Source organism: Clarias gariepinus, chromosome 9, assembly GCF_024256425.1.
Source record: "Clarias gariepinus isolate MV-2021 ecotype Netherlands chromosome 9, CGAR_prim_01v2, whole genome shotgun sequence".
NCBI classification, from domain to species: Eukaryota; Metazoa; Chordata; class Actinopteri; order Siluriformes; family Clariidae; genus Clarias; species Clarias gariepinus.
Genome location: NC_071108.1, coordinates 2,652,643 through 2,679,360, shown reverse-complemented (window position 1 = coordinate 2,679,360; position 26,718 = coordinate 2,652,643). Strand labels below are relative to the sequence as shown.

Below are 26,718 nucleotides of genomic sequence, written 5' to 3'. Positions count from 1 at the left end.
ACTTCATTCTATTTTTTTCTCTCTCTCTAACATACATTCTCACATGTCTACTATAAATTTTGACAAGCAATTTTTGTGTCAATATTTAACTTAACAAAAAAAAAAAAAACCTGCAATGTTTTTGTTCTGCCGCTTGTAACCACCAGGGTTCCCGAATGTGCACCTACTGCCCCTTTTAAGGCGCGTGCTCTCTGAACTGCCCTGGGTGAGAGCGGAGGAGGAGGAGGAGATGATGATGATCATGTGAGAGTCCATGCGCTGGAAAAAAAGTAGGTTAGTGAGAGACAGACAGAGTGAGAGAGAGAGAGAGAGAGAAGACGGAAAACCACACACACTCTCTCTCTCTGAAGCGCGCACGCACACACTCACGCGTTCACGCGCGCGCACAGAGCGGCAGACCGCAGGGGGAAACAAAGTAACGAGGATTGAAACGGAAATGAACTCCAGCCTTTGAACACTGTTTGTTCTGTTGAGAGACTCTCCGGTGAACTTCATGCGGTTCGAGTCCCTGCACGGTTTTAACGCCTCTGAGCGGAGCTTTTCCACCGGCGTGCACATGATCTGGAGTTATTATTATTATTATTTCTATTTTTATTATCAATAATAAGAAAAGAAAAAAAAAACTTCATCATCAACATGAGAGGTGAGATCAAAGAATTCTTTAAAAAAATATTTTTAGATGTCTTTTCGATGTGAGGTGCTTATTTATTTATTGAACATTTCCTACAAAACGCATTTTGCTGTAGATTGTTATTTCATTTTATTTTTATTTTTTTGAAATGCTGAGATTATGGATTTTTTTAAATGCACATTATTCCAGGGAAGTTTTGACAGCCGTGAGAGAGAGAGAGAGTGTGTGACGTTGAAGCTCGGTGTTTACTTTGCCCGTAACCCAGTCAGGGTTCCGATCCTCTCCATACTCCCTTTATAAGTGCACTATTATACCAGGGTTCTACACCCTATCTAGTGCACTAAGTGTCTGTTCCGCTGTGATTTGGGATACAGATGTAGTTATGTAACTCTTAGGGAAGCAGCGTGATTATTAAGTGAGATATGTCTGATACTAGAAATGACTCTCAACTTTATTTTACACAAAACATCAGGGGTTTATTAAATAAAGATATTTATCTTAGTTGGTGTTTGGGGTTACCTAAAAACGGATCACTTTAATGAATCAGTTAAAATCAATTCTTTATCAATGACATATAAAGGTTTGTTAAAAGTGTCAGTTTGCAAGTGTGTGTGTGTGTGTCGCACAACATGGCGGCAGTACTGAAGTGTGTCAGCGGCTGCTCCATTGACCCACTTCTGTCTATGAGGATTAACCTCACACATGGAAACCAGGCACATCCATAAACAACAGCACTTTGTTATCCACTGCTCTGTCTACCCTGAACTGTACAAGCGTTTGTGCTCAAAGTGACAAAGTCTCATTGCTGAAGAAAGTTTAGAATTTTATGTTTTTTTTTTTTTTAAAAAAGGAAAGCTGTAGAACGAAAAGTTTGAAACAGTAAAAGAACTCTTTCGGGAGGAAACAGCGGCCTCTCCGGCAGAAGTGTGTCATTACTACTGTGACCATATGAGACGCCCGCACGGGTCACAGAGTCCACTCCACCTCAGTGAGGTGATTTCCCCCGAGGTAACATCCATGCTGGGAGGGGAGGAGGGTGTTAAACCAGATTTATCCTGTAGGATTTTCACATTTGATTTTGCAATCACAGACAGAAATCGCACGTCGACAAAAAGACTGACTTCGAGCCACCATGAAACCATAACATGGATGATGCTATATTTCTCACAGTGTCTGATTAAAATGTCAGTGTTAAGTGTGCACCTTGCTTACACTATAGTCCATGTAAAATCAACGTAACAATAATTTATGTTTACATTTATAATGGTTATCCCTCATCCTTCACAAAGAAAAGGGAGCAGTTGAGAAAGCACGGTGGTTTTGTGGTTAACATTGTTGCCTCGCATCTCCAGGGTCCGGGTTCGAGTTTGCATGTTCTCCCCATGCTTGGTGGGTTTCCTCAGAGTATTCCGGTTTTGTCCTACAGTCTTAAGACATGCTAATTAGGCTAAGTAGTGTTTCTAAATTGCCTGTAGAATGAGCTTGTGAGTGTACAGGTATGTGTGCCCCTTCCAGGATGTACCCTGTCTCTTGGGATAGGCTCCAGGCCCCCTACGACCCTGTATACAGGATAAAGCGGTATAGCGGTGAGGGAGTGAGTGGGTGAGTGAGTGTAAGAGCCTTGCTCAAGTGCCCTGCAGTGACAGCTCAGCATTGGTCAGATTTTAAACTCACAAACTTCTAATCAGAAGTCCAATGGGTGTCCCCATATATGGCTATCACACCAATAGACAGAAAGAAGTGTCTTTATTACCTTAAGTTTGCTTGAAGAATAGACAATCCAAAATTTTTGTCTTTTCCCAGATTACAAACTACTCCAAAGTTGTTGTCTTTTATTTGTCGTCTAAAAACTTTTTTTTTTTTTTTTTTTGGCCAGCTACTTAAAAAAAAATGATGCGCTTGTCTGTGGTCATATTGTTTGTTAATCACAGAGATGATGTGGGTTAATCAGAGGTTTATAGGTAGAGGATTGTTCTAAACGTATAATAAATTACTATCACACAAGTTTTAATAAAATTTGGCCAAGATATTATTGGCATCGTATTAAAATTATGTTTAGACACATGTGTTGGCTGAGTTTTCATGCACCTCTTTCAGGTTTGCACTTATTAAAGCATATAAAACTCTATTCCAAATTTTACCCCAATTTTACAATATTGTGCTAAAATTATGAGGCCTCATTTCTTAACATTAAGAAAGAAATGTGAACAAATGTCCTACTGTGCTAAAAGCTGGTTATGCAACAACATCAGCAGCAACCTCATTTCCCCTCAGTTCCAACCACCCAGCCTTCAGCATCACCAGTATACTACTCACTGTATATGTATATGTGTATATATTTGTGTGAAAACACATTCAGAGGCCATTTTAACACTTCAGTATTTTTCAGTAGTCTTGAGGAGCTTGTGTAACAGTTCACCAGAGTGAGAATTGTAATCTTTTCAAAGTTGCAACAAAAAGACTTCAGTTTAAGGAGAACATTGTGTCTTCTGATAATGTTTGTTTGTTGGTACACCAGTAACCGAGCGCTGATGAGAGTAATACTGTATATATGGAGCCTTTTCAAAAGTTTTTGTTAGTTTACAAAGTGTAGTAACACAACCTGAGACAAATGTAAACCAAACCACAATATTTATTCAAGTCTTGCTATATATCTCAGTGGTTAAGGATGTGGGCTACTGATAAGGATTCTGAGTTTAAATCCCAGCATGCTCTTTGAGTGAGGACCTTGATTTTTAAATACTTTGTGGTTTGCTCAGTCGCTTTAGATAAAAGCATCAAAATGAACAGATGCAAACCCAACTATTACTTTCTAAAAAATTTTTATTTTTTTTTACATTTTTCCCAATGAAACCCTGAATCTTTTTTTCTTCCTTAATAAAAAACATTTATAGTGCTTACTTTATTTGCACAACTATGCAAGATTCACATTTAAAAAGCAATTCAAACAAATATATTTAAATCATTTTAGCAACAATTTTGTTTTTACAAAAACATTTCAATGACTTGCTCCTGTATAAATAATTTACTTTGTAACACATGTTGCACAGATTTTTATGGGATATCGCTGATTTAAGATATTAACTTTTTTTTTTTTTAAAGAAATGTCCCCAGTTTTATTGCATTTTTTTGCCATATTGCTCACCATAAACATATGATTATAGGCGCGTTATGGGAATACACAACACCACCTGCACACCAATGCAGGCACACCAACATGATTTGTAGCATTTTTTTCTTTAAATTTCTTTGTTTAGAAATGTCTAACATTCCAGAACAAAAAAGGCTAGATGGCTAGTTCTGTCTGGCTGTCTGTCTCTGTATGAAAATGAACTTGGCATTCCAAGCATGTTTATGCTTGGGACTGAGCTGTTAACTGTACATCATGTTCTTATAGCCGTATTCATCGCATTCGATCAACTTGCTCCTTCTTCTCTTTTACAAACGCACAACTTAAGATAAAGGGCTCGACTTAACGATCTGCACCCCTGTGTTTTATAAGATAGTAAATTGTGGACTGATACTGATTTCTACTATCTTGATATTGTGAATCTAGAAATATCAAGTGTTCCTTTTTTTTTTTTAATTATAAATAAATAAATAATATAACAATAGCTAAAATTAACCCAGAAAAATAAACTGTAATATTTATTAATTTTGTTTAATACTTGTTAACCAAGAATAAGTAAAAAACTATGATTAAGATTCTTTTGTGTGGCAATTCATGTATGGCTGAACTGATTCCAAAATTAAATTTATAAATGTTTTGGTAATAAATTATTTTGGCAAGTGTGTTTAGAATTGTAACAAAATCAGAAATAATTTTTATATAGAATTGGGATATTTATAAAATTGCGATCCTTATATGATACAGAAGGACAATATAAATCGGCACCTGTATATCGTGATAACATTGTATTAACAGGTCGCTGGTCATTTTCATCCCTACTTCTTAACATTTCTATTTCATTTCTGTAACATATTAAAATTAATAAAAGCTGTAATAGACTTATATTGATAAATAAGTAATTAAACCTGCTAAAGTTAAAAAAAGTCTTACTTAAGCCTTTTTCAACTCAAGGTTTCCCAAAAGGTGGCCTAAGGACTGTTTTGTGAAATCTTATTAAAATATAGATTATATAAAGTTGTAGTACTAATAATTTCTAATAATTCTGTAACTAATTAAAAAAGCAATATGTTAACAATTAACACACTAGTGTTTCAAGGAAAAAAAGTTTCATAACTTTTTATAAACTTTTTACTTAATGTTAACCCACAGAGGCAAATATTAAAGGTGTGGGAACCCAATTTTGGCTATTTTTAGCCTTCTGAAAGTTAAGGTTAGTGACCGACTGTTTAGTTTATCCAAATTTAGAGTTTTCTAAGATACAGGATAAATTATGTACAGGTAATATTTACGTTTGGGGCTGTAATAAACACCTTTAACTAACTCCCCACATTAATAAAGTAAAAGCTTAAATATAGATCATAAATAAGTAGGATGTAAATTTTTATGCACTACAGATGAGTAAGAAGCAAAAAAGCAATCATTAAAAAGGAATTAGTACAGCTCCTTTTTTTCTTTTAAGCTTATAGTGACTAATTAAACACCAGCAACACATCCGGAGCTTTAATTCAGTCCTGTTACTTATACTGAAGAGCGATTTCATCCCCATGTGCATATTTAATGAAAAGCAGTGGTGTCATTCTACCGTCTTACTTTACCAGCTCCGGTACTGCTACAGGTTTAATCAGTCACATGCTAAAATATGTACAGTATAGTACAATGTTATCGTTTACATACAATCAGTTAGTTTAATCAAAAGCACTTTCTTTAATCAAGCTTAGTTATATTGCTACTGACTGGATAACTAATGTTCTCAGTGAGTTTAAATTCTGAGAAATTATATAGTCACGTTTGTATAGTGTGTAGTTCTCTCTTAGCATCGTCTAGCACGTAAAAGCTGCAAGTAACGGATAAAAATGTAATAAATAACTGAATGTGATTTATCTTTATGACTAATATTTTTTAACATAATCACAAATACACAAAATTTTTTATCAAACATTCAGTTTCACATTCATTTCTGCTAAATAATCCTGATAAACTGGATAAAGAAGGACACAACTTTCAAATAACTTTCAAACATTCCAAACTGATGTTCTAATTTGTCTTATAAATAAAAAGATCATCCTAAAAAATATTTCCTCCACAAATAAAACTACCTTGCTAATTTAATTGAAAATACCTAAAAGCTAGTAAGCTAACATCATTAGGAACCCAATCAAGGTTAGCTATAAAATGTTATATAAAATTATTAAATATAATAGGATTATGCCAGGTAGCAAATTTAAAAATAAAACTAACTATCTAGCAGTACAGAGTAACACAAACAAAGTTAACGAACTAGTTAATATTTAGTAATTATGTGTCCAAATTGCTAGATAGGAAATATTAAAAGATCACCATTTATAGCCAAACAAGCTTGTTAAATAATATGAGAAGTTGTCAAACAATGCTAGCTAAGGGATACTAGCTAATATTAAAAATATATATATACTAAAGCATGGATTCGTCTTCATGTATTTACATTTCACAAGTTATCTATAATAAATATATTTATCTTGGTAAAAATTTGTTGTGAACAAAGTTAGCAAAGTAAAATTAGAACGCATTTATAAGTTAGCCATATCTGAAATAAATAAATAAATAAATAAAGCTAGCTAAACAGATAACATTAAAAGGATGTTTGAAACACACCTAGCCAGCTAACTCTAGAAAATATGCCCTACCATAATTGTCTGGCCAAAATAAGTTGACCATATTTTAAAAATGTCTCAAATATAGCTAGTTAATTAAGAAACAAAATACTAAGATAGAGCTAGTTAGAAGATGTTGAAAATTTTGTCCTAGCATACCTAGCTAGCTAACTAACTAATATAAAAAAATGTCTGAAAAAATGTGAAAATTTTCACTATTTTCACAGGCATAGCTAGCTACCCATACAGTATAGAGCTTGTTTTTACTAACTAACATTAAAAAATATTACCACGCTGAGCTAGCTAATCATATATTTAAAATGATGCTAGAGAATATCTAACTAGACATAGCTACTGTACTACATAACGTAGCTAACTATTGGAGAATATCCAAAAGTAAAGCTAGCTAGTTATTTTTAGGGGAAAAGTGTTACGCTAGTGTTTCAGTGCAGACCCCTATCATTTATCCTAGCATGGGGAACATGGTGTACAGGTCTGAGCATTAGCAATGCTTTAGCTCTCTATACTGTAATGTAAATCCACAGTGATTGAAAATAAGACCTTGGGATTTATACCAGGCACATTCAGGTGTGTTTTTTTACTTTGAAAAACAAAGACTGAGATGTTCAGCAGTGACACAGTGATTATGTGTGGAGAGAAACAGAGTGAAAGAGAGGGAGGCCTGGAGATAAGGTGCATAAGATTACTTGCAGCTCCTCTTCTGATAAACACCAACCCTAATAAATCTCACCTTAATTAGTTCTCGGTAGTGACGACAGCTGTGCCGAAAACACAAAATCAAATAAAAATGTTTCCCCTTGATTGTGAATAAACAAAGAATGACGCAGATTCCTCGTAAGCACTTTATTGAAAGCTCGGTGGAGGGACTTACAGACAAACCTTTATCCTTTTATCCCTAACCATGAAATATAAGTGTGCAAAAAAAAAACTTTAAAACTATTGCAAGAGTGAATATTGTATAAAAAGTGAGTATAATATTGTGAATATTATTATACCAAGCATACTGTACAAATAATTAATATTGATATTTGTTTAATTATGTCTGATGTCTTCAGAATATTGGACCCCCACCTAGGGGGCGGGGCTCAGAATCAATTTTGTATTTGAATTTACATTAGATTCTCTACCAGCTTTGACTCGATTGCATGAATTTATTGCATCACTTTGTTTGATACATAACTTTATAAATAAGTTTTATATACAGTATACTGGGTAGGCCATAAGTTTCCATACAAAAATTGTATTTATTTATAAGAATAAATATAATATAAATATAATATGCTCTACAATCTAACATTGTTTTGAGAACAATGTTAGATTGTTCTTAAAACAATCTTAACTTCGTTAAGAAGAAGAAGAGTGTTCAAAACATGAAATAATAAATTACACTTATTGATTATTAAGTAAATATAAACATATTAAAATGGTTTCTTTTCGATTATAAACACTTTCTACATGCCACTTGAAGTGTGAGAGAAGAAAAATGTGAAGAATATTTACGTATTATTATTACTCCATAATAATTTGTGTAAAAAAGTGCAATGGTTGGATATGCAAAACCTTAAATAATAGTCAAAATTACATTAATAAAACTTTTTTTTTCTTCGATTTTTACACAGCCTTAGCTGTCATTAGAGTGTGTATTAAATCAGGTATTTGCATAACCTCTATTAAACTAAAATGATAAAAATAGTGTACGGAAAACTGACTCTCCTGCTGGAGTGTGTTACAGTATCAGTGTTTGTCATCTCAGAGTTTCTAGATTACATAACAGTCTGCTTGAACCAGTAACACCGGGATGCCAAAAATAGGAGGCGCTTTCTTTTTCCACTTTAAGCACCGAGGAATGTGAGTCATTTAACCAAAGGGTTTATTCACGAGGAAATAGATTAGTGTGAACGCTTTAAACGTGACTTGTGACAGCTCTATCTCTTATGCAGTGTGTGTGTGTGTTTGTATGTGTGTTCTGGTGAAAGTCGAGGCCTGGTTCGAACATCGTAGCTCGTCTCAGCCATGAAGCCATAACTTATAAAAATAGTTTTACGATCGAGCTCCAGGTTCATATTCCTGATGTGCTGCCACAAGTCATGAGCTAGGCTGAGTTATTGGGACTTTTGAAGAACTTTCCGAGACCGAGACATGGCCTTGTCTTCAGTAGGGTTTTAAAAAACACTGTCATGATAATTGATTGTGATTTTGAGATCATATCTTCCTTAAGCACAGAGTACAGTATGTCATAAGTTCTCACAGGTTTATGTTAATTCACTCATTTCCATGCGTTTTCGCTTCTATAGGCATAAGCTTGGACGCAGAGTGGAAAATGTGCAATCGTTATTATGGTGACATTTTTATATGGAGAAGTTATCATTATAGTTGTGTTAATATAACATGCGTGGAAGGAGTCTCCATTGTGAGCAATTTTTGCAACAGTATCGTAACGTAAGAATACGTTAACAATATGGCGGTGTCGTCTAACTTCAAGTAACAGCATAACCATGAGGGATAGCATTCATCTTATTTGCATGTACAATAGCACATCGCTGTAAAGTTGTCCATCTTTTTTGTAACACTTGACATTTGCCGCTAATGTGTGATGTGATAGAACAACTGGCAACGCAATTAAAATTTTTAATTTTGTCATACACTCTCATACACAGTACGATATACAGTGAAATGCTTATACGACTGCCGGTGACCTTTATCAATAAAAAATGAATTATGAAATTAAAAAATAAATAAAATATAGAAAAACTTAAGATATAAAAAATATTGCTATAAAAGATAAGAACAAAATATAGTAAATCGATTTCTATGCTTGTATAATGTGACAAGGATAGAAGACCAATTAAATGGCCTGATGGTGGCATGACTCATATCCCTACCATTTCGCCATTCTTAGGATTGCCGAACGCTCTGTCAGCCAAATGATCAACAAACCGTGTCATGATTGAAAACAAGTGGCGCTGAACATCTCTCAGTTAGGTCAGTGGAAAGGCATGTCGGTGGAGCAGCTAGCCCGTGTCCTGAGATGGGGTGGGGCCAAACAGGAAGAAACGATTCACTAGGGTTGTTATGGTGACCGCCAGCTTCCTCTAATGGCTGTGTTTTGTGGAATGCAGTCAGCCAGTGGTTGGTAGGTAACAACAGGAAGGACGATAGAAATCACAATATTTCACTCTGTTTTTGTTTTTTTTTACCTGTTTTAAGAGTGCCACCTTCCACACACACACACACACACACATGCTTTATGTTAAAAATAGTGTTTAAGTGTTTGTCCCTCCCAAATATTCCGAAACCCCACCACCACCCCAACTCTCAATAAACTAGGTCTTATCTACTGTAACAGCACGGGTCATCAAACAGAATCCTATTAAGATCTATACATACATGCACACTTTATCAGGGCGGGTCCGTGTTGCTGTACTCTGTCGTAATATTTTCACTCTCTATACGCCCTGAAAGTCCGCAGAGTGAAACATTACAGCGTTTCTCGTCCCCGTGACCTGCTCAGAGAGGACAGAGAGGACATCTGGGTTAGCGGGGGAACTGAAGAACAGCCTGTCTCTGGAATGTCGGGGGTGTTTTTTTTCTTTTTCTTTTAATGCCATACCCACGGGGTTTATCATCACATCCTTTTTAAAAAAAAAAAAATTCAGATTATATTTCCATGAACACACTCGCACCACCACACTGCAACAAAGACTCTCTTCATTCTCAGGTGGGCCAAATTCAACCTATGTACAGAACAGAATGCTGTTTGAGACGCAGCAACTGATTTAAAGACGCTTCACAAATCTGAAGCTCTTTTAGTACATCAGGCGTTTCCTTCAGTAACTCGGGGTTAATTTTCCTTAACGGATAGTCAAACATGTTAACAACCAATAATCGATTAATTATTCGAAATTAATGAGAACTTGATGACTCCCTTTTTTTTTCTTAAATATCACTCGTTTTCATTCAAAATGAGAATAACAAAAAGACATTGCCTGCAAGTGTACCTAGGGTAATAGATACAGTATATGGGCTACAGAGAAACATTATGCAAAATCAAACATTATCAGTTAAATTCTCAACAGCAATTAAACAATCAACGATTTTTCATCTAAGTGCTTAACAGAAAGTGAAACAAAAACTATATGTTTAAATGTGAAGTGTTAATTTATTGACTTATTTTTAACTAATTTGTTCATATTAGGGCTGCAACTAATGATTATTTTGAAAATCAATTTATCTATTGATTATGAATGTGAATAATCGATTAATTGTCACAATTTCTTAATAGCTCTTATGTAGCTTTCAGCTTTTAAGTTTAGGCTGAGGTTGTTTTGTGGCTGTTACTCACTTCACTTTAGTAAGCCTGACGCCTAACAAATCTCCCACTTGTGGGACTAATAAAGGTTTATCTTCTCTTATATGTCAGAGCGTAAGTATCGGGCACGATGATGTCACAAACGAATCGACAAATCAAATTTGTTGCCAACTAATTTGATTATCGATTTTAGTTTACAATGTGGAATAAAAGTTGCGTCCCTAATACACGCTGTATGGATATGTTATTTGCTTTGGTGTGATAGTACCTTGTGGTACAAGAGGTTTATATGACCACGGTCTCTCTCTCTCTCTCTCTCTCTCTCTCTCTCAGCTCAAATCGAGGTAATCCCCTGTAAGATCTGCGGAGACAAATCATCAGGGATTCATTATGGAGTGATCACATGCGAAGGCTGTAAGGTAAGGTAGACCTAAGGTAGATATATATATATATACAGTGAGGTCAATAAGTACTTGATCACTTGCTTATCAGCCAGATTTCTGACCCTTAAAGACCTGTTATTTTGCTATTAAATAGTCCATATGCTTCTTACGGAGCCACTCCTTGGTTTTCTGTCATGTTGGAAGACCCAGCCACGACCCATCTTTAATTCTCTGACTGAGGGAAGGAGGTTTTTGTCCAATATGTCCAAAATATCCTCTCCTTAATAATAATGTCCCTTGTGCAGAAAAACATCCCCAGAGCATGATGCTTCCAGCCCCATGCTTCACTGTAGGTGTGGTATTATTGGGATGATACTCATCATTCTTCTTCCTCCAAACACGGCGAATGGAGTTAAGACCAAAAAGCTCTACTTTGGTCTCATCTGACCACATGACTTTCTCCCATGACTCCTCTGGATCATCCAGATGGTCCCTGGCAAACTTCAAATAGGCCTGGACATGGGCTGACTTAAGCAGGGGAACTTTCCGTGCGATGCAAGATTTTAAACCATGACGTCTTAGTGTATTACTGATAGTAGCCTTGGAAGCGATGGTCCCAGCTCTCTTCACGGCATTGACCAGCTCCTCCCCTGTAGTTCTGGCCTGATTCTTCACCATTCTTAGCATCATTGATACCCCATGTATCTACTTAGACTTTGGCTGATTGTGGGGTGCACAGGTGTCTTTATGACAGCTAACGACCTCAAACAGGTGCTACTGATTTAGAATCATGAGCAGAGTGTAGCTGGACTATTTAAAAGCAAAATAACTAAGGGTCTTTAAGGGTCAGAAATCTGGCTGATAAGCAAGTGATCAAATATATTATTTTAACACAGTAATTCACAAATAAATTGTTTTAAAAAATCATACAATGTGATTTCCGGATTTTTCTTTTTAGATTTTGTCTCTCACGGTGGAAATGCACCTATGCTGAAAATTGTAGACCCTTTTTTTTTTTTCCCCCCTTGCCTGTACTTAATGATGATAAATATATTATGATCTCCTAAATATATTTGGATAAATTACCTGTATAATGCTTAGAGCATTGAAAACTCAGTGCTAGGTTTCTTGCCTTGCCATACACCAGTCTATGTCTTTTTATTTTTTTTTATGCACTTGTCTTTAAGCCCATATAATATTTCCAGCTGCTATTTTGTACTTTAGTGCAGTGTATACTTCATTTATATAAGAATTTTAAACATCTTATTATTGACACCATATTTTATTTTAAAACCGTGTTCCCGTATAAATGTCATGCATGATAATGTCCCAATTTCATTTATCATTGATTTTTTTTCCCTTACAATGTCATTTATGAGTCTGCGTGATATTATTAATTTTCTAACCCAAATTTGAATTTTACTTCCCCCTGCAGGGTTTCTTCCGGCGCAGTCAGCAGAACAACGCCATGTACTCGTGTTCTCGGCAGAGGAACTGTGTGATCGACCGGACGAACAGGAACCGGTGTCAGCACTGCCGGCTGCAGAAATGCCTGGCGCTTGGCATGAGCCGCGACGGTGAGACGAGTTCTTCTATGTATCGATTACATCGTTAAGACATCGTTGATGCGTGAAGTTTTATGTAAGGAGATGTTTATGGAACATGTATGGAAGGAGTCTCCAGTGTCAGTGCTTTGGTAAAACTGCAACTTTTTAGGAAGCAAAGGGGGTTTAATTAAATGACTGTTTATAGCTGCTCTATAAAATGTTCATTAATTTTCCATGATGTTAGAAATAAATATAAATGGACAAAAAGTCCTTCACTGAATACCCAATCATAACTTTTGACAAGATGCTGTAGCGTAAGCGTGAGAATCTTTTGAGACAACTTTGGGGTGATGGCAGTAACCCATCATCACACCACCCAGTCACTGATTATTTTTCTGTACCAACACAGCGTGGAGTGTTTTATTTTGTGTGAAAGATGTGAATAAAAGTGTAAGAAAGGAAGTGATGGGAAAACCTGTAGATATTAATGATTATTGTGAGGCTTTGACTCAAATTATAGTCTCGGTATATTAACACTATACGCTGTGTGCTTGAGAATCAGGACTGCAAGGCACATGCAGTTTTGCACTAAAAGACATTCTCTCTCGCTCTCTCTCTCTTTCTCTCTCCCTCTCTTTCTCTCTCTGTCTCAGCGGTGAAGTTTGGCCGCATGTCTAAAAAGCAGCGCGACAGCCTGTACGCGGAGGTGCAGAAGCATCAGCAGGGTCAGGAGTGCGCCGGCGGCATCGTCTCCTCCGCCATGGTCGGGGAGGAACCCGGAGAGGCCAGCCCCGACGGACACACGCGAACCTGCAGTCGCAGCTCCAGCACTGCGCTCAGCGACCTCGACGACCTCGGAGGCCTGCTGTTTGACCTGCCCCTGACCCCGGAGTCCGAGTACTGCGGCCTGGAGCTGCCAGGGAACGACAGGACGAGCGGAGAGGGGAGCAGCGGCGAGAGCAACTCGTCCTCACACAGCTCCACCGAGTTAAAACACGAATACCAGCTCCTGCATTCGCACTCGCCGTTAAACGAGGGGTTCTCGCTGCTCGAGACGGGTCAGTCCTACAGCGCCACCTAGAAACACTCATACAGGCTGAAAATCTTATTTAGGAAAGATTTTATTTCATTTCGTACATTTTGTTGAAAAGTCTTGATTTTTATATTTCTGTGTGTGTGTGTGTGTGTGTGTGTGTGTGTGTGTGTGTGTTTGCAGAACGCATCGCTCAGAGTGTGGTGAAGTCACATGTAGAGACGAGTCAGTACAGTACGGAGGAACTGAAACGGCTCATGTGGAACCTGTACACCGCTGAGGAGACTCGCACGTACCAGAACAAAGTACTCGTCCCCATAAACAAACAAACAAACAAACAAACAAATAAACTAGAGCTCTGCAATTTGCAATTTGTTTTAGATTTATACACTGAGTATAAAGACTTGTATGAAGTAAATGTGACTCTACCACACACACACACACACACTCACACACGCGTGTTGGTTCCCGTGCAGGCGATGGAGGTGATGTGGCAGCAGTGTGTGGCGCACCTCACTAACGCCATCCAGTACGTGGTGGAGTTCGCCAAGCGCATCCCCGGCTTCATGGAGCTGTGTCAGAACGACCAGATCGTCCTGCTCAAAGCAGGTTAGAGAGAACACACACACACACACACACACTTACAGTACATATAACCAGCATTACCCTATATTCTTATATGAAGTCACGTCTTGTATGCAGTTCGAGTTTTTCTTTTACATTGCAAGAGAATAAATCTGCAGTTGGTCTCTCTTCCTCTTCTTCCATTCTTATTCAGATTTAATCCACGCATTTTTAAATAAACTTCACAGACTGTTCCAAGTGTTTAAAAAGGGTTTTATAAAAATATTTTTTTTTTAAATAAAAAAGACCAAGATCCGTGCCGTGCTCAGATTCCTAGAGATCTCACACGTTTTCTGCGTTTGCATTGTGCTGCACGAACGTCTCGGTGTTCTTATTAAAGTGGACGGCGAGTATAAGTTCACACACTCGCACTTCAGTTTGCATTATGATTTTTCCTCCCTCTCCGCAGGCTGCCTGAGCGTGCTGCTGATTCAGATGTGCCGAGCCTACAACCCTGTGAACCACACGCTGCTCTTCGACGGGAAGTTCGCCAGCGTGCAGCTCTTCAAAGCTCTCGGTACGCCGCCTTTCGGGTTCTTATGCAACGCTCATGTTTTCTTCTCACGAGGGTGTGATTAAGGAACGCCAGAACCTGTGCCAACTCGCGTGCTGATCACTCGATCGCAAGGTTTTTTTTTAAAAAACCTGATTGTCCTGTCTGACTTGTGTACAGACAGTGTGTAAGTAAAATGACTCCCATCGCTTTGACTGGGTACGGGTTAATTAGCTTAATCGCTAGGATCAATCGGAGCACTTAATCCGCCAGTTCTGTGAGTTCTTGAAGTTTCTACACACGATCGATCGACTCTTTGAGAGCTGGAGAGCCGCTGTGGGGGAACTATTGAACACTTTTTTTATATTTACTTTGTAGGTTGTGACGACCTGGTGAACGCTGTGTTTGACCTCGCTAGATCAATGAGGGGCCTGCAACTGACGGAAGAAGAAATGGCTCTCTTCAGCGCCGCCGTACTGTTCTCCCCAGGTCTTACATCTCATTTAATTCAATCCTATATCCAAGAATTGATTTGTTCTCCATCACCATCATCTCATCACATTCTGCATAACATCTACACTGCTTGCACAAAATGCAAAAAAATACGTAAACTCGATTTGCTTGGCTTTCCACTGACACGTTTTGAACGGCTCCCGGATGTACGCACATCTTAGCCGGCTTAGTTTGGATATTTTTGGGCTGGTTTTATCTGTATTGTGGGCAGTGGTGGCTCAGACAGTTACATTTACATTTAGTCATTTGGCAGACGCTCTTATCCAGAGCGACTTACATTTTTATCTCATTACACATCTGAGCAGTTGAGGGTTAAGGGCCTTGCTCAAGGGCCCAACAGTGGCAACTTGGTGGTTGTGGGGTTTGAACCTGGGATCTTCCGAACCGTAATCCAACGCCTTAACCACTGAGCTACCCCTGGCCCCAGCTGTGGGTCACTGATCAGAAGGTCGGGGGTTCAAGCCCCATCACCGCCAAGTTGCCACTGTTAGGCTCTTGAGCGAGGCACTTACCCCTGTCTGTTCCAGGGGGCGCTGTATCCTGGCACGACCCTGCCCTCTGACCCCAACTTCCTAACTGGGATATTTAAAAAGGTTTTGACTGTGCTGTAAGGTCCATGTGACGAATAATTGAATCCTAAATCTTAATTATTTAATTTTGTTATTAGTGAAGTATCGATGAGGTTACTGATATCAACACAATACCATGCTTTTTTATTTGTTCAACGTGTTCCGATATATATGAACGTCTGACATTTACAATACAAATAAGCAATACTGTATGTTTAACAGTGTTGAGTAAAGAGCCCCAGGATGGCCAACCTGCGTGCATCACTCACGTCTCAAGCATCTCATAACTTCATAAAGTTCATCATTATCAGCACATCATTGACCGACGTCAGTGCGGCTGAATAAAATGTTCCCTGACGTCCTTGACTGATTAATACTACGTAGTTTACTATTTTAATTTTTGTTTTTAATACATTATTTTGAGCCACTTGTTTAACACAGCATGAACTGTTCCAGACGAGACAGATAAAACTTCCTGAAAATAACTCTTTTGGACAGGAGTGTAATAGATAAGACATTTCATTTCAGTGTATAGACACAGGATATACTGAATAATCATAACTCGGTAGGAAACTTGCGCTTCAGTGTACGTGTGTAAACCTTTATGGACGAGATTGCAGGTGACCTTGACCTTGACGTAAAGATAAAAATGGTTCAACACTGAAAACTTTATTTTATTAAAAATAAAAAATAAATAAAAATCTCGAAGGCAAAATGTCTTACGTGTGTTTGTGTGTGTTTTATCTCAGATCGACCCTGGATTTCAGACAGACAGCAGGTTCAGAGGTTGCAGGGGAAAGTTTACCAGGCGCTGCAGCGCTGTCTGAACAGAGAGGGCGCCAACGAGCACAAATTCAACAAGGTGAGCATAACCACCATTTTACCGCACACTTACATCCTGCCTTCGTTCGATGTATTACGGTATATAAAAACAACAAAAAAAAAAACAAAGTTTGAAAAACTGTATACATCTTTAGCCATGTTATTTTTTGTATTATGCTCAGATGCTGGCAAAGCTTCCTGCGATAAAGTGCATCTGCAACCTCCACGTTGATAAGCTGGAGTTTTTCCGCCTGCTCCACCCAGAGACGGTCTACAGCTTCCCCCCGCTGTACCGGGAGGTCTTCGGGAGCGAGAGCTTCCTCCCTGACTCCACCAAGGGCTAGACTCTCAGACGCAGTGCCGCGCTAAATGGTGCTCGAAAACGTGAACGTTTAAGAAGAAAGACACAGAGAGAGAGAAAGAGACTGGTAGATGTGAAGCATCACGAACAGACCAGCATCTTACTGACAATCCTGCACACAACACTTTTACACTCTGAACCCTAGAGTCCCTTTCTCTGAGCTCTTTCCTTACCAGGTGCAGCCCGAACATAACAACCAAAAGGGGGCTTTGAAAGGAGAGCAGAACCGGCTTGTAGGACCGTTTTTAAACTGACAAGACAAACAGTGTCGAATCGTCAAAAAGTTCGGACAGGTGGAAACTCTGGTGCTGGAAAAATGGTGATAAAAAAAATAAAAACATTTATCTGTTTAGTGTTTATCTGCATAGTTTGTAGCTGAAATCAAACCAACAACCAATCAAAACGACCCGTTTAATCGAAATGTTTTATTAAAACGGTTCGTCTGAACGTTCCTCCTTTTGTAGCGGCTTTATTTATCTTAAGAAAATCCCGTTTACAAAACCAGCACTCGACTAGTGCAGGCATGCTGCCAGGATAACGTTGCCATGGTGATTAAGTTCTGTAATGAAGTACCACTGTCATTAAATCTGCACAGCTGGTCATGAATTAACAAATTTTATTTCAAATTTAAGTTTTTTTTTATTTCGCTCTCAAGTGGTTAGCTAGCTAGAAAGATGTCAAACTTTCTCAAATGATGCGAACTAATCCTGTACAGAAAAATGAATAATTCAGATTGCTGTGCATGACCTTAAAAAATCATGACCTTAAACACAGCAAAAGAACTTCATAGTAAAGTGTCGGCACGTTTCCTTGATCGTGGCTTTGCCCATCACTCTCTCTGCCCTTCCCACAGAGGGAAGTGTACAGTACAGTAGCTGCGTATCAGCGTTTAAATCACTGACGGTGTCGGTGGGACACAACTGTACGTTTTTCCACCTTTTTTTTTATGCAGTTGAAATATTGCACAGCCTCAAGGATGAGACGGAATGTATTATTTTATTATTTTAGCTTTTTTTTTTATGGCGCCAATCTTGCTAATACTATGCAGATGTGTTAATTAAAGAAAACTCCAATTGGAAATTGGAAAGTCCACTTCTTTCTTCTATTCTATTTCTTTCCTTTTTTCCCCTGGAACAGCCACTCTGAAAAGAGGCATGCAATAGTTTAATTTTAATTGTGTGTGTGTAGCATTTAAAACAAGAATATATAGAATAAACCATTCAGAAAGAACATTAAGGTGTGGTGCACAATACCGTATTTTCCAGACTATAAGCAATTTTGTTAAAAAAAAAAAAAAAAAGCCAGGTAACATACACATTGTCATTATTGTAAACAAAAATTTGCATTAGTCTCTTTGATAGTTTCTTTTATGGTATTCCAATCAAACGAAAGTACATAAAGTAAACAATGATACATTCTTTTTTTTTTTTAACTAGTATTTTTAATTTACTTTTTTTAAATACACTGGAACCTTGATTTACAAACGCCCCCGAGTACGAACAAATCGGTTCACGACCAAAATTTACCAAAAATTTGTCTCTGTTTACGAACTCCTCCTCGAAACATGACCCAGAAACTGCCATCCCAAGCTGCTGCTATCAGCTGTACGAAGGCATGAGTCAAACTATCAACCGTTTTGTATTTTAAATTTACTATAATCCTTTACATATAATTACATAATCCATTACATATGCTATTAGTTATTTCTTTTATTTATTAATTATTTACATGATGTAAATTAAACAATTTTAGATTTAAAAGGCAAATTCAGAATGGCGTTTTCAGAAGTCGTGTGCAAGAAAGTTGCACATAAATTGTTACTAATGTTTTGTAGAAACAAGGAACAATATAATCCAAAAAATAATAATACAATAATTAATAATATAATTTTTTTATAATCCAAAAATTAATAATACAATAATTATACAGTTTCCCTTTGGGATTAATAATAAGCCATAATACAGTAGAACTAAACAATTAATGACTCCACCACTAGAGGGTGCTGAAGTATTGGTTTACAGTTGAAATAAAAATGTCTACAATATTAGTGCAGCATACTGTACATAATGTTTGCATAGTCTGAAAAATATGATGCATTAATTACTGTGAGTTAATTATTATTATTATTATTATTATTATTATTATTAACAACATTCTGACTCAAGGTAACCGATTATAATGCTACTTTCTTTTTGTTGTATTTTAAAAGCAGGTTAATAGCACTTAAAGGTCTTACACCTTCACAAATGACAAAAGTTATGACACCCTCTGACCCGGAGGCAAGGCGATATTCAGATCAGCACTTTCTCCCACACAAACCCCTGCCTTCTCCAGGTCTTTCCCTGTTTCTCATGGATTATTTCCCTTTCCCTTAATCAGTCAAGCTCTGGGCAGCTAGGGTTAGCCCCACTTTTGTTTAACACACCTTGACTTTCAAGCAAATAAACACATTAGCTTGGCACATAACATATTTTACAGACTAAACAGCACAGCAGTGTTGTACATGACGTGAAGTGGAACTGGCAGGCCGAACAGAGATGTGCTCTATTAGCTGGAATATAAGCTGCTTGATTTGTTTGGTTTTTTAAACAGTAATAAATGTAATTTTTTATGCATTTACAACAGCAAATCCAGCAACTGATCCAGACTGTTTACTGTGATTTTTAACTTGGGCAGTGAGAGAAAATCAACGTTACTGAATGTGTAAAATCTGGCATGAATTTTAACCTGGTCTTGTCTATGAGAACACACAGAATTGTATTAAATGAGGTCCATATTTTAAAACTGTTGCATCCATTTTCAACATGTTCCATACCCATGTCCTGGAGTAAAGATTATTCTCAATATGATAGGAGCTTTCTTTAAAACTGTTTCGGTTGTCCTGGACATCGCTTCAAATATCATGCCTGAATAGCGTCCCTCCTGATCTATACTGGTTTACTTGTGTTTTTGGGGGGTTTTTTTTGGTTGTGTTGTGTAAGTTGCGTGTTTATGACCATGTGGTAATGGGACTGTGCAATAGATATGACAGATACATTTTAGCATTCTGAGTCAGTTAATGCGATAATTTGGTCTGAAATTCAACATACCAAACCTAAGCTGCGTTTAACATATTAATAGTAAGATGAAGGAAAACGAAAACAAAGCGTGACTTATAGCGTTGAACTTTTTTTTAATTTTGTGTGTACAAACTGCTGCATTTGCTCCCGTCTTTCTAGTTTTCAATGCATTTATTCTCTCTCTCTTACACACACAGGCACACACACACACACACACACACACACACACACACTCACTCAGGGAGTTAGCTGGGCTCTCGCTCCCATAATGTCTTCTTCAGACACTTTTAACCCTGCAGAACAGAACATCCTTGAACCTCATCATCATGTGTGTGTGTGTGTGTGTTAGTAACTCATCTCCTGAATGTTAAGATTTTGTTCCCACAGAAGTGTCACTTTTTTCCTGAAATTAAATAGGATCTTGTATAGTTATAAAATAATATATAGATATACTGTATAAAGATCAATTCTAGTTTTAAGAATCTTGTTTTATTTTTTTTTGTTATTTCTCATGGCTGTCTTTTTTTTTTCTTCTGCAGCGTTTCTCTTTCCTCACTCGTTTAGTGTTGTCCTTGTCCGTGTGGATTGTAATTATATTTTTTAAAGAGTGTGCAGAGAATCTGACTTATGATCCTTCTAGTTTCCTTATTTTTGGACTCATTGACCTAGATTTTAATAACTATAATTTATGACATGGATACAAGTATTAAAAAAGGCAAACATAATGTAGAGTTGTATTTTTGGGGATACAATATGTGGATTAAAAGTGGAATAAATGCTCTTTTTATGTAGCATACTGGTGTTTGGGTGCATGTGTGTGTGTGTGTATGTGAATTTCAGAAAAAGTAATGAATGATATTCACTTATAATACAAATATAACAGCATTGTAGCATTATACACACTATATCTCATTATACTGTACATCATTTACTATGTTCTGCCTCCCTGTGGTCTGTATGTGAACTGCAGTTATCAGGCTTTGACAGTACACTGTAACAATAGTATAATTTCTGGACAATATGCAACAGTACTGTGACATAAAAAATTAACTAATGCCAAAAAATCTAATGCCCAAAGCTGCTTTATGAAATGTAATGCCTTTATTCAGGTTCTAATATTACCAAAGCTAAAAAGTCAAACCTACTGTAATACAAAATTTCTACCAAATGTATCAAAATTTTGATCAAACAGATTTATTTTGTATGGACTTAAGCAAGTTTCTGAATGCTAAAATAGTCATAAAATGCAAAGGGCAAACACTTTACAGTTTAATGTGTTGTAATGTAATGATGTACAAGTCTAAAAAAAGGAAAAAGTCAGAGAGAGCTAAAGCTGAAGGAGCGAAATTTGAATAAAAACACAGAGGCAGGAATGGGAGATACGTTGATGCATTTATAGAACTGGAACCTAACCAGTGGATGTCCAAATGCATGGGTTTCCTTACATGCACATTCACACCAAACTTACGAACAAACCACAGACTCTGAATTAAGCAGGAATGTATGAACACTACATTTCTTTCATGCTGTAGTAACCTCCTCCAACAGGGTTTTCAGCTACAGTAGATGCTCTTCTTCTGTCCCTGACCTAATGCGTTAGTAGGAGAATATTTTCGATAGAGACTACAAAGTACTTTTGTGAGTTGCTCTGGCCAACAGTGTCCACTAAATGTAAATTTAATACTCCTACAACTGACTTACGAATAAATTTGTTCCAAAATTGTATTCAACTTATTACATAAAGGCCTATATTTTGGGGGAAAAAATTGGATTTTTTTTTTTTTTTAAATATACCATCACTTCCAGGGCAAAATCGCTGCTAGAGAATCTGACCTTTTTCAATTTGCCCACTGTCACTCAGAGACAATTTCTTAAATGCACACCCCCTCATTGTCTATAGCGCTTATTCTGTATAGGGTTGTGGGAGGTCTTGAGCCTAGTAGCCCCAGCTGGAGTACACTCTGGACAGTGTACCAGTCAATAGCAAGGCAACTTGGAAACACCAATTACCCTAATCTGCATGTCTTTGGACTGTGGGAGAAAATCGCAGTACCAGGAGGAAACCCACCAAGCACAAGGAGACACAGACCCGAGACGGGAATTGAACCCTCGTCCCCGGAGGTTTGAGGTGACAGTGCCAACCACTATGCCACCACGCTACCTCCAATCACTCGTGAATTTTTCATCATGTGAATGTTGTAGGTTCTTGTTAACTGTTTGTTGACTCTTAAGTGCTGAACTCTAAACACGCACAAACAGATTCGCATAGTAAAACTAACCCTAAAATACAGATTATTACACTGTATGTGTGTATGTGTGTATGTGTGTACCCTGCGATGGATTAGCATCCCCATCCAGAGTGTACCCCACCCTGTGCTCCAAGTCTCCTGGAATAGGATCCAGACTTCCCTCCACCCTCTATAGAGTAACCAGTATAAAAGCTTTATACCTTAATAGCCTTTTATTTTAAATCTTATTTAGGAACTTTTGTTAATATTTTGTGTGTGTGTAAATTTCCAGCCTATTTTTCAAAATTATCATTATTTTTTTATTATTATTTTTTAGGTCAGGGGAAGTCATATAAGCATTTCATTTCATTACATATCATACTGTGTATGGATGTCTATGTGACAAATAAAAATTTGAATTTGAAAACATAATTTAGGCAAAATAGAAAGTTTATTTAGAGTCTTATTTTAATTCGGGTGTATACATAAATACAAAAATCTCGATCGGATTTGTAACCGAATATTATGATTATTATTAGTAAATGCATTAGTAGTTGTAGTCACAGTATTTGGGCTGCATATAGGTGAGGCATGCGGTGACCCTGTGGTTAGTACTGTCACACACCTTGTACCTTTCGACGTATGTGTGATCTGTGTGCATGAAGATCGCATGTTCTTTTCAAACTTTGTGGGTTTCCTCTGGTTACTCTGGTTTCTTCCCACGGTCCAATGTGTTGTTTCTGTAGTGTGTGTGTGTGTGTGTGTGTGTGTGCCATACTATTGGCTGACACTCTGATATGTAGGGTAGACTCCAGGCCCTCAGGATAAGCCATAGAATTCATAATTATTTTTTGTCACAATACTAAGTTCGGTAAACAGTAGAGCAGTCCTTACAGTGCAACTAAACTTTTAAGAACGTATGTATATATATTACACAGTATTACAGTTCTTTCACAGCAAGTCATAAAATAAATAACTAATTGCACATTTGCAAATAATGAAAGGGTAATAAGGTGTAATGGAATGTAATTTTTTTGAAAAATATGAGTTATTGCAGAATGTTAAAAAAATATAGAATGTGAAGTGCACTTTTTCGGATGTGTGCATTTGCAAACCTGGCAGCATTTAATTCTCATATAATGCCGGGATAGAAGCTGTTCTTGATTGGTTCATGAATTGATGAACCTGAATCATTTGCCAGGGCAGCATTTTAAATAAATGATGTCCAGGATGGAAAAGGATATCATTTATGGCATCGTGCTGTATAAAGTACTTTCGGGGAAGGCAGAAAGCAGCCAATTCTTTTCTGTGTCGAGTTGATCACCCCATGGAGGGCTTTCCTGTCCACCTCTAAGCTGCTGATGTACCAAGTGGAGATGTAATAGGTTAACGCACTCTTAATGGAGCAGGAGAGATCCTCAGCAATGTTTCAAAAGTAATCTGAATGCTGAAACCCACTAAATGAGGACTCCATAGATATGAAGTAGTGTGATATCCTTTTTGTGTCTTTGAAAATCTATAATAAGCTCTCCGGTTTTGATGCATTGAGGGCCAAGTTATTTGTCCCATAACATTCTGTTAGTCTCTTAGATATTTATAAGCTGTTTCATTACGTCCTGAGATAAGTCCAACAATCTAAGGACGTGATGAAACAGCTTGTGTCGTCTGCAAATTTGATGATGGTGTTAGTGAAATGGGCACGAGTGGGGTGCAGTCGTGGGTGTAAAGGGCTTAAAAAAATGGACTCAGCACACAGCCTTGTGGTGCACCTGTGTAGAGTGTTAATGTAGAGGAGGCCTTACCTAACCATTTGGGGGTGGCTGGTTAGGAAGACCTTAATCCAAACACTCTAAAAAATTATTCTGCGGCCTCCGAGTGGCGCAGTGTTAAAGTGCTCGCCCTATCATCACCCTGGTTCGAACCCCGGGTGATGCTGTTTTCCTCTCACAGCCGGAGGCACAGAGAGAGCTGATTGGCCGAGCTCTCTCAGGGGGGAGGGATGAGAGGTGCTCGCGCTCCCACATTAATCACGGCTTTACAGCCAATCAGGGGCGTCTGTGAGCTCACGCACGCCGAAAGAGCGGCTAGCGCTTTTACTCCCCCCTAGCGCGAGCTAACGGTGCGTGAGCGAGCAATTCGAAAAGATGCGGTCGGCTGACGTCACGCGGTTCGGAGAAAACACGTGATAGTCTTCGCCCTCCCGGCTGAATGGTAGTAGTAGCCTTAATGTAGGAGCCCCCTAGTGACGGGGAGGAATTGGCCACAACTAAATTGGGGAGAAAATTGGAAAAAAAACCAAAATAATAATAATAATAATAATTAAAAAAATATATATTCTGCGGCCTTGTAAATTTCAGTTATAAAAAAGTTATGTTACCTTAATAAAATCTCTAAAAGTCACATACATGATTGTTTGAGTTAGACAAATCAAAATAAATGCCTAAAAAAACAATTATTCATTTTGTCTTAAATTTACACTATAATTTAAGTTTACTTCACGAGTAAAAATCAGTATTTGACTTACTGAATTATATTTTTAACATGCACTTAATCTTTTTTTTATACATTTCAATCAAAATATCTGTTAATGGAGTAATTGTACTGATTAGTTTCAAGAACTACAATAATACTACAATAACTACTCATGCCAACTCAATATTCTTTATGTTTAACAACAAAAACCTAAATAATTGAGTAAATTGCCCTGTGCAAGTGCTCATGGGAAGTCTGGTGTAACATCAGAGACAAGAAGGCTGTGAGGATGTGAGAATGGACATGAAGCACCTGGAACATTCTGGAACATTCCTTACAAATCCTGGTGAGTAAACAGCTAACACAAGTTACAGTAATAATGACTCTGTCTGCCTGCACACACAACTTTATAGTGTGTGAGTTACTGTTCTGAATCCTGTCACAGCCGAGCTCCAGAGCTAACGATAGCTAGCAACAGGCCAGTCCTGGGGTTCATAGTGATTTAGCTTGTTTGTTCCAACCACCGAACTGCTCAGCTAAAGCGCGTTTAATACAGACACTTAAACTCTGGTGTAAAAGGAGAGATTTAACACCGAGCAGCAGCGCGTGCATGTCCGGGTTTCCTTCGGGTTTCTCGGTTTAACCGGCGGCGGTTGTGCCGCAATATTTGAATTTCTCCCGCCAAATGCGGTGATTTTGCGCAGCCTACCGCCACTATGGCGAGGATATAAAACTAACATGTTCAAATAATTACCGCATGTGTAACATTACACACCTCACACACTGAACCGCGAGTCTGCTCGGTCACTCCGACACTTTAAGGAAGAAACTCAGAACAAATCCGGTTTAAACAGCAGAAATGAGGTGCAGTGTCCGGACTCGGGCACTGTTTTATCCGTTACTGTATATAAGTATTTTTAACATGATTAAACACTGAGCACGCAGCGGCAGATATTATAAATAAAAGTGCTAAGTACTGTACTAGTAACTAAAGCTATGAAATATAAAGATTTAGTGAAAATACAACATTTCTCTCAGAATTAGAATTGGGAGAAAGTAATATGAAATAAAAATATTGAAGTGAAACAATATGTATGTTCTGATATGTAAGTAAAATAAACTAAAACTGATTAATTTTGTGTTTGTGTGAAACATGTTATATATTTTCTATATCTCTTTCACAGCACCAACACCACTAATGAAGAGAAGTTGAATAGAGATAAAACAGAAGGTAAATGTCAACTTTTTTAAATGTTACAGAAGTATTAAATGTGTAACCATTGAATCAAAGATAGAAATAGACTATTAGTCCAAAAAGTATCTATTTGAATGGAAGTACTATTTTACCAGTCTGGTAGACTTTATATTAACAGTCACACTTGTACTTACTTGTATACTATTGTTCCTTTTTAGCATTATGGGATGGCGGTGTAAACTGTGTGCATTTGTCGCATCATCAAAAGGAATTTCGATCATTATGGAGTGAAGCATCCCAGCTGGCATTTTAACGTTGAGTCAGCGTTGAATCAACGTCAGGTGTCAGTGTTGGATAACCGTTGGATTTTGTTTAGATTTTGCAAATCTAATCAACGTTGAAATCGCAACGTCATTCCAACGTCACGTTTGTCAACATAGGTGAATTTGCCAACATTGAATCAACATTGATTTTAGTTTAGATTTTGCAAATCCAATCAACGTTAAAATTTCAACGTCACTAAAGTCCTGCTTTTCAACAGTTTATTTTGTTAAACTGTTTTCACTAAAGTACTGAAGTTTTCAACAGAACAAACACCTTGAAATGGATACATAAACGAGTTAGTGGACATGCAGAGTCAGCTAGGACAAAGGTAATTGGTAAAAGCAAGACCCGGAAGAAGATTAATAAAGACATTT

At 37.5% G+C, this 26,718-nt stretch overlaps 1 protein-coding gene across 1 annotated transcript; it reads left to right on the top strand.

Moving 5' to 3' along the window:
• The first annotated feature begins 301 nt into the window (after positions 1-301).
• Positions 302-18,933, top strand: rorca (RAR-related orphan receptor C a). The gene is made up of 10 exons (XM_053504731.1): positions 302-643; positions 11,055-11,140; positions 12,540-12,681; positions 13,305-13,709; positions 13,868-13,989; positions 14,161-14,293; positions 14,718-14,825; positions 15,180-15,290; positions 16,633-16,745; positions 16,888-18,933. The coding sequence occupies exons 1-10, from the start codon at positions 637-639 to the stop codon at positions 17,047-17,049; spliced, it is 1,389 nt and encodes a 462-aa protein (XP_053360706.1). The 5' UTR covers positions 302-636; the 3' UTR covers positions 17,050-18,933.
• The last annotated feature ends 7,785 nt before the right edge of the window (positions 18,934-26,718 follow it).

Bases quoted from the DNA above. Each gene is read 5' to 3' on its own strand.
- rorca (XM_053504731.1), top strand. The intron at 11,141-12,539 runs GTAAGGTAGACC...TTCCCCCTGCAG, and splicing joins TCACATGCGAAGGCTGTAAG to GGTTTCTTCCGGCGCAGTCA. The intron at 12,682-13,304 runs GTGAGACGAGTT...TCTCTGTCTCAG, and splicing joins GCTTGGCATGAGCCGCGACG to CGGTGAAGTTTGGCCGCATG.